General features: G+C 33.5%; 1 protein-coding gene across 4 annotated transcripts in view; it reads left to right on the plus strand.

Moving 5' to 3' along the window:
* Positions 1 to 4,394, plus strand: part of pcgf3 (polycomb group ring finger 3) — a 52,901-nt gene extending 48,507 nt beyond the window's left edge. For 2 of the 4 annotated variants that reach the window (XR_001658704.1, XR_001658705.1), the window contains 3 exons: positions 880 to 960; positions 2,014 to 2,126; positions 3,585 to 4,394. Coding sequence is in view for 1 of the 4 variants with exons in the window: in XM_007572556.2 (XP_007572618.1) it covers positions 880 to 960; positions 2,014 to 2,061 (129 nt within the window). In the remaining 3 variants the exon portion in view is untranslated. Of the gene's footprint in view, positions 1 to 879; positions 961 to 2,013; positions 2,890 to 3,584 lie in introns of those variants that run through there. The other 2 variants (XR_001658706.1, XM_007572556.2) reach the window with 2 other exon arrangements.
* The last annotated feature ends 3,938 nt before the right edge of the window (positions 4,395 to 8,332 follow it).

An 8,332-nucleotide genomic window follows, 5' to 3' on the forward strand; every position in this document is an offset into this window, starting at 1 on the left:
TGAACTCAGAATGACTTGGCAAGAAGTGTGAATTGCACCCGAACCTGTGTGTTGTTTCATAGATATTCTCTCCCGTTTGTTCCATAAGAAAATCAATAAAAATAAATTAAAACTCAAAAATATGATTAAATTAAGACTTTATGTGTAGTTTTATTATTTAAATCACACTTTTTAAAGTAAATTTAATTTAAAAAAAATTTTTTTCAAGAGCAGCATTTGTCGTACTATGATTGCTGTTAGCTTAAAAAGAAGTAATAAATATTTTTTTATAATAATTTTTATCTATCACAAGATATTGAGATTCAATTTGAAGTCCATATCGCCTACAAAAATTACCAGTTGAGATTTGCTGTTGGTAATTTATTGTAAATTTACAGCTTAAACTCTCTACATTGTTGCTAAAACAACTTTTAAAAGCAGAATTTAATATTTTCAAGTCAACATAAAGAAATGCAGACATTTAAACTATGCATTTCTGAATAACTATGATGGCGATTTCTGCCCTATATATATATTTATTTTTTGAGTTTTGTTTTGGGCTGGTCAGTGTGCAGCAGTGAACCAGCAGGTGGCGCTGTGACGCACGGCTCCCTCTCTGTCTCAGTATTGACCTGCAGAATATCAATGCTGCTTCGCGGAGGGAATAGATTCATCGAGCAAGCCGCGTGTTCGCCATCGAACCTGGTTCCTTCTGTCGTTCACCATAAACTTCATCATCATCATCATTCTGCACAGATAAAACCAGCAGCAAAAATCCTCACACTTCACCCACTGAGCTCATCCAGTCTGCTCTCTGTGGGGAAACCATTTTATTTTACTCCTTTGACCTTTCTGGTCTGATGTTTTCAATAAATGTGCTTTTTTTTCTTCTTTTCGCAGCTGGACATTTTATGCAACGAGGAAATCCTGGGAAAGGACCACACTTTGAAATTTGTTGTTGTGACAAGATGGAGATTTAAGGTAACAAAATCTGGCAGTTTTGAGGAAATAAATATGAATTCCAGCTGACAAGAACACAATGAATTTAAATTTTATCACCTGCAGGTTATGAATTCTTTTTATAGACTTAATCCTGTTGCATCTTGTTAAACTAAACCCTATTCTAATCAATAATTGGTTTACATCTCCTCTCCTTATTTGTGTTTCCATTGTACACATAACTGCACAGATTGGCATTACGGAAATAAATTTGCTTAATTGAAACGCAACAGTTGTGGATTCAAACACCGCAAAATTGTGCTTTTTTTTTTTTAGCAAAATATCCACAATGTTTTGCTCACATTTGTTAACTAATGTTAGCCTTGTTTATGATTGGCTATTTTCACTTAAAAAGTTTTAGTTTTGTTTAATCTGTTGCTGATTTTGCTTGATTTATAACAGTAAAGCACGCCAGACATCAGTAGATTTTTAAGAGCTACAGCTATGCATTCTGGGTACAGAATAAATGCCATTGGTTGCATCAGGAGTGGAAAGGAAACGGAACTTATGTATAAGTAGTCACTTCAAAATAAGGGCATGAATATGAACGTCTAATTATGGAAAGAAGAGTTAACCAAAACTTCAACACAGATGTGTAACTTTTAGTTACAAACCAGATATTTAATTTAATGCCTTATCATTTATCCAGAAAAATGTATTTAGAGGAAGATAGGTGCACTAAATGTCTTCAAAGTTAACAGAAATACTAAAGTGCTTTACAAAAAAATTAGCTACACTATTAGTGGATTAGCGGATGTGTGCACACCAGTCGTCAAAAAGATAAGAGAGTCCAGCACTGCAAAAACACAAAATCTTACCAAGTTTTGGTTTCTAGAGCAAATATCTTAGTACTGTTTAAATTAGACAAAGCTAACTTACAAGTGCCTTTTAAGCGAGACATGAGAGCTTGTTTTTAGTAAATAATTATAAGTTCAACTGGCAGATTATCTTATTTAAAATGTACTAAGATATTTGCACAAAAGACTAGAAAGTAGATACTTGGTAAAACCTTCAAAATGTTGTTGTCCATTCCAGAAATCTCCGCTCCTGCTCCATTACAGACCGAAGATGGACCTGCTGTAGCTACAATGGACACAATGGTTGTTTTATTTGGATCCTTTTGGTCGGCTCCTTCGCCGCAGACTTTGGTGAAACTTTCTTCTTCTTTTTTTTTTTTTATTATTATTTATGCAAAGACGATCAATCAACACCAAGCAAACACCTGACGTCAACAAAAGCCAGCAATTCGACATTTAACGAGAGAAAAACTGGCACAGGACCTGCAACACCGGCGCGGTTTTACAAACTAAAACAACCTTTTTCGTCGTCTGCTACATCCTACATATGTGAACAAAAAGAGAAAAATGGAAAAAAAAGGAGAGAAAAGCATATATTTATACTTTTGTACAGAAAAGACATGAACCAAGACACTACTGGTGCTCTGTTTACACACAAACAAGATGTCTGCAGTCATCTGAACATGTTTTTGAGCTTCATCCTCCTCAGATGATGACTGACGGGAGAGGAAGGTCTTTTTTTATATATAAATAAGAATATACATAAAAAGGCGTCTTTTCACAACACAACATGTTCTGGGAGCACAGAAAGTTTATGGAAAAGTTATATAACATCCATCAATTTTAAGCCGATAAATCAATTTCCTCTGAATTGTTTTTTTTTATTATTTTATTTCCATTATGTCTGATTTGGATTCCTGATGATTGTCAATTGTGAATAGGCTTTTTTTTTGTTGTGTAGTAATTTATGTTCGATATGCTGATATTGTACATAAAATGTCATTACAGAGAGATTGAAGAGAGACTTTAGACTGTTAAATAGAAAAGAGAGAGTGGATCCCTGAAGTGCTATCTATATGGTGATAAAGACAGACTCGCTATCAGTATCAGATTATATGAAAGCATCTTTATGTTGTCTGACAAGGACACAAAACAGCTTATATCAAATCTGCAACCATTTATGTGTTTGTGGGGTCTGAATATGTGAATTGACTTTAAGGAGGAAAATTGTCCCCAGCTTCGAGCTCATGTTGAGAATAATACGTTTAAGATTTCGTCGTTTAGGCAGATTGAAGCCATTTAAATTTAGTTTTCCTCCCACTAAGCAGTCCTTAATATCCGTCCTCGTGTTCCTGCACTTCTTCTAGCAGCAGAAACTTACGGAGGAGGTTTGGGCCCACTGAATAAAAAAAATCATAATTCTGATTTATGATCTCAGAGGATTAAAGTCAGAAATCCGAAGGAAATCTGACGAAAAAGTCAGAATTCTGAGAAAGAAGTCTGGATTATGAGATTAAAGTCCAAAACACGCTAAAAGAAAAGTAAAAAAAATCTAAGAAGTCAAAGATCTCAGATGTTTGTCTTTTTCTTATCACACTTCTGTCTTTAATCTAGTCAGAAGTCTCATATTAAAGTCAAAATTATGTGATTAAAGTCAGAATTCTGAGACTAAAGACCAAATTCTGAGGAAGAAAATTCAGAATTTTGAACTTAAATTCAGAATTCTGAAATTAAAAAAAAAAGAATTCTGAAGAAAACAAATTGGAATTCTGAGGAAAAAAAGTCTGAATTATTTTTTTTTTTTTTCAGTGTCGCTAACTCTCTTCCGTAGAAACTTTCCCTTCATTTCTAACGATTTTTATATTTCTGGACTCATCAGCTCCACTTGCAGCTTTTTGGTGTTTAAATGTGGAGAAAAGGCATTTAAAGTAAGAAACACGTCAGGATGGTCGTCTCACTCCCAGCTGGAGAAGCTGCACAGTCTGCAGGTTCATGCCTGAAAAATGTATTTGACATTTCAGTTTTTGATTCTGCCACAAGTATTTTTATTTTTTTATTTGCAGGACAGCCAGCATTCTAGAACACAAATTCAGGTTTTAACAGGGGCTGACGTGTTACTTAGAGCATTTTAATATTGAAATTGAGAATAAAATGACCACAGCTGGGTCGTTTGGTGCTTTTTAAATGTGCGTTTGTAAAATTAAGGAGGTTCATTCTGTCACAACATGCTGTTCTGAACTGTGTGATGCAGCAAATCTGCTAAAGCTCTTCTCTTACATCCCCACATCTTAGAAAAGTTTCTTACATTTCTGTTTTTCAAATCTGTTTTTCCCAAGCAAATGCAGAACTGTCACCTTTTCACATTTGAAATGTTTTATTTAGAAGCTTCTTCATGATGTGGAAAAACTGAAACGTTGTTTGAAATCATTCAAGAAGTGAAACTGGTATTTATTTTTCAGAATTACAACTTACAGAAACACAATATTTTCACTTTCTGAATGAATGACTGGTATTTTTATCATTTCAATAATAATCCCACTTACTGACATGCACTGTGTCTCCATGGCAACAAATCCAGACAAACGCAGCTGAAACATCTGCACCATTAAAGCCCTCACAGCATGGCTGCTCATTGTTTTTGGTTTCTGTGAAGCCATTTTATTAGAAACGCATCAATTTACTTTTATTATTATAGTTATTACTTAAAATATGTTGTAAAACAATATTTAGGAGCTCTGACTGTGAAAAAATAAGGAACTACAGCCCATCTTCTTCTGCCACACTTTTTCCTTCCACTTCACTTTCCATTGACGTTCTTCCAGGTGCATCTCAGTAAATAAGTCTATCTATGTAACTTTAGATTAATTACATCTGTACTGATGTTTTCAAGCCTTTATTTCTGTTAATTATTATCTTTTTTTAATTTACAACTCATGAAAACTCATTTAATTTCTTAAGCTTCTTTAACAATAATTTTCTGTGGCATTTCTTCTGATTTTTTACTAAACACAGAATATAACATCAGAGAACAATCTATCATTTTATTTGTCATAAAGTGAATTTTGATACATTTTTATGAACAGATTTATTTTTAATTGCACAATTTCTGGCGGCTTTTCTAACTATAAAACATAATCAAGAAAAACTAGGACTTAAACATCAAATAATTACCATAAAATGTACAAAATTATGTTTACTGTAATAATTCAGTATTTAAAGGTTCTCTACTTGCCGTTTTTCACTTTTTGGCAAATTTGATTAAAATTAAAAACGGCAACAAATTTCATATTTTATGTTTTCTTGTGCGAAACTCGGTTATGAAATTAGGTTTCAGATATTTTTAATCAGAAAAAGTTATTCTTCGAATGGCTTAAAAACCAAAAACAATGAGCCAACAGGATCATTTTTCTTTTCCTTGGTAAAACACTTGACATTAAGTACTTCTAAATCTCTTTAAAGGTCATTTTCCTTCCTGCCTTTAACAGAAACTCTTAAGTTTGCGTCACAGCTGCTTGATTAAATTTTGTTAAACGGTAAAACTCTTCAGTTTGTCATCTTACAGAAAGGTTTGTTTATTCCAGCTTCTCCTCGTCTTTGTTGGTTGAACTTTTTCCGTTTTCTTTAAGGTACATCAGCTCTTCTTCAGGTGGAGAAGCTGTAAAACACCCAACATGGTGCTGCTGTGACTAGAAAACAAGGAAAAACTTCAAAAATACAAAATATTACCAAGTATTTCTTTCTAGTTTCTAGTGCAAACATCTTGGCTAACTTGAAATAAGACAAACTAGCTTACAGTTGATTTTAGCAAGATGTAAGAGCTTGTTTTAGGTAAATAATGACTAAATATTGATGAAAAAATTATATTTCCACTGACAAATTATTTCACTTGTAACAAGACATTTTCCCATGTTTCAAGTGAAATAATCTTCCAGTGCGACTATTTTTATTTTTATTCATTTACTTAAATCAAACTCAGTTTTAGTTTTCTTATTTCAAGTGTACTAAGATATTTGTACGACAGTGTTTGTTGTAGAAAAAAGAAAATCGAGTTTATAGAATTGAACATTTTTGACTGTTGGAAATTTTCTGAGTTTCAAAACTTGAAAGTTCTTGACTTTTGAAGCTCAGAAATTTTTTCCAAATTTGTTCTAGAAAATTTCTGATATTAATCTTAAAATTTTAGTTTTTTGTTGGAAAGTTTTTTCTTTTTCTTTCTCTCTCTCTCTATCTGTCTTTCTCTCCAGTTGCTGTTGGACATCATCATATATCTGCACTAGAAACTGGACTAAAACTACTTGGGTCAATTTTGTGATTTTGCGGTGAAGATGAACCACAAATGCCTCATTTGCCCATTTATTCCTGCTGTTTCTGCTGTAGTTGAGGGAACTCAGTTTGAGAAGTTAACGGTGGTATAATTATTTCAATGTGGTGCATCTGTAATATTTAAGATTAAACAGCTTTAGGTTATGCAGTAGATTGAAAGATAATTTGTGGACAAATACCGACACTGTCTTTTTGTTCAACCCTGATGGAAAAGGTGGAGTTTTCCCTCAGTGATGGTCAGACTTCATCTCTGGTGCTTTCTATGGTGCTAACATTCCCTCATCTCCAAGTTTTCCTGCACAAATTCAGTCCGCGACGAAGAGGCGCTGTGCGAACCGTCGCCTGTTGGTTTTTGTTTCTGGTGCCGTTTCTTGTCGGTTCTGCCTCTCTGTGCAGATAAAGGTGCTGCTCCCCTCCCTCCTCCCTCTTTATTGATTTGTCTGCTTTGCCGAGCTGCTGCGATTGAAAACCAAGGGAATTTTAAACAAGTTGAGGCCCGATGAGGCGGATTCTTCGAGAACTAAAAGTAAAGTGGTGAGAAATTGGATGTGCTGGCACCAATTTCATGGCTCAAATAGAAATCACACTTATTATGGGATTCTTTGGTGAGACGTTTGCGCCTCTCAGTCAGATTGAGACTTGCTTGGTTTAAAATCAGCTGGTTCGGTTTTAATATCCCAGACTTTCTGGGGCGCTCTGGGGGAGATCTGAATTATTATTTTTTTTATGGATTCTGCTGCGTAAGATTTTCACTCCCACTGGAACGGATCGATGTTTCGCTCTTTATTGGGACCAACATGAAGACATGCTGCTTGTCAGAGGTTCATGGTAGAGCTAGCTCAGCTGCAGATAAACGTTTCAATAAAAGGTCTTCTATAAGGTTATTATGCTGTCACTTCTGCATTAAACAACATCTCCTCAGTGATTCTGGCTGCAGACTGAACTCTAAAACAGACTGCTGTGAAATAAGTGTCCACTTTGAAAGTGTGGAAGGTTTTGTTCAGCTGTGTTGCTGAGAAAATGTAAAAATCAGTTTTCAAACTATGATTTATTATTTTAAAAGTCCTATCTAAAGCTAACTGACTCACTATAAGTTAATGAGGAAACTAAAGCTTTAGTTTCCTCATTAACTGAAAGCATTGCAGTAACTAGCTTACATTTCGTAAATCATTTTATTTAGTCACATTTCAGTTGCTTCGAAGTCCACACTTTGACTAGGACACTCCAACCCCCTTTTTTTATCATTACTATTTTATTTTTTGTTGTTTTTATCAGTCACTTTGATCTGGACTTTCTGGTGTGTCACAGACTGATTGACAGAAATTTTCCTCTACTACACTGCAAAAACAAAAAAAACGTGTTTTTATATGTTAGTACACTTAAAATGACACAAAATTAACTTACAAATAACTTTTCAGCAAGACACATGAGCTTGTTTTAGGTCAATAATTCACTAATATTTATTAAGAAAAGACAGAATATTAGGACCATAATAAGAATAAATTTTAAAAAAAATTACAACAGTGAAGTTGAAATAATGAGAATAAAGTCGTAATATTTTAAGAGTAGTTTAATGTTTCAAGGATAAATTCATAAGAATAAAGTTGTAACACCATCACTTTGTTCTTGCATTATTTTGAATTCTTGTAGTTTTAGTACTTTATTCTCACATTACTTCAACTTTATTGTTGTAATCTTAAAACTTTATTATTGAAATACTGCAATTTAATTTCTTTGTGTGGTCGTAATAAACTATCATAATACTTTATGATAGTTTGGTTTTTCTACTCAATAAAGGAAATCATAATTTGAAAACTGCATTTTGTATTAACTTTTTTTTTTGTCAGATATTAAAACTGGTTTGATTTTCTGAAATATTTAATTCAAAAACAACAGAGATCTTTGAGATTTGTCATATTTTCACGTCACTACAAATTATTGCTATAAATTCTTGGTAAAGGTGAACTATGCAGCAGTTTTGTTGTTTTTAAATTAAAAATCCTTCCAGATCTGTGGAGGTTTTCTCTAAATTTGATCAGTTTTAAAATGTTTCTGTCTGCTGAAGGAAAAATGTCTAACTTGACATGTTTTGTTTCTTTGCAACTGAATTTTCCTGTAGTGTTTTAATGTTGACTCAATTTTCCCTTTGTGAGCGCAGAGAAAGAAAGAAGATGTGGTTTATTCTATTTGCAAACAAAGTGTGCAATATACCTTTTCCAGACGGTTTCAGCCCC

Source organism: Poecilia formosa, unplaced genomic scaffold (genome assembly GCF_000485575.1).
Source record: "Poecilia formosa unplaced genomic scaffold, Poecilia_formosa-5.1.2 Scaffold303, whole genome shotgun sequence".
Classification (NCBI taxonomy): domain Eukaryota; kingdom Metazoa; phylum Chordata; class Actinopteri; order Cyprinodontiformes; family Poeciliidae; genus Poecilia; species Poecilia formosa.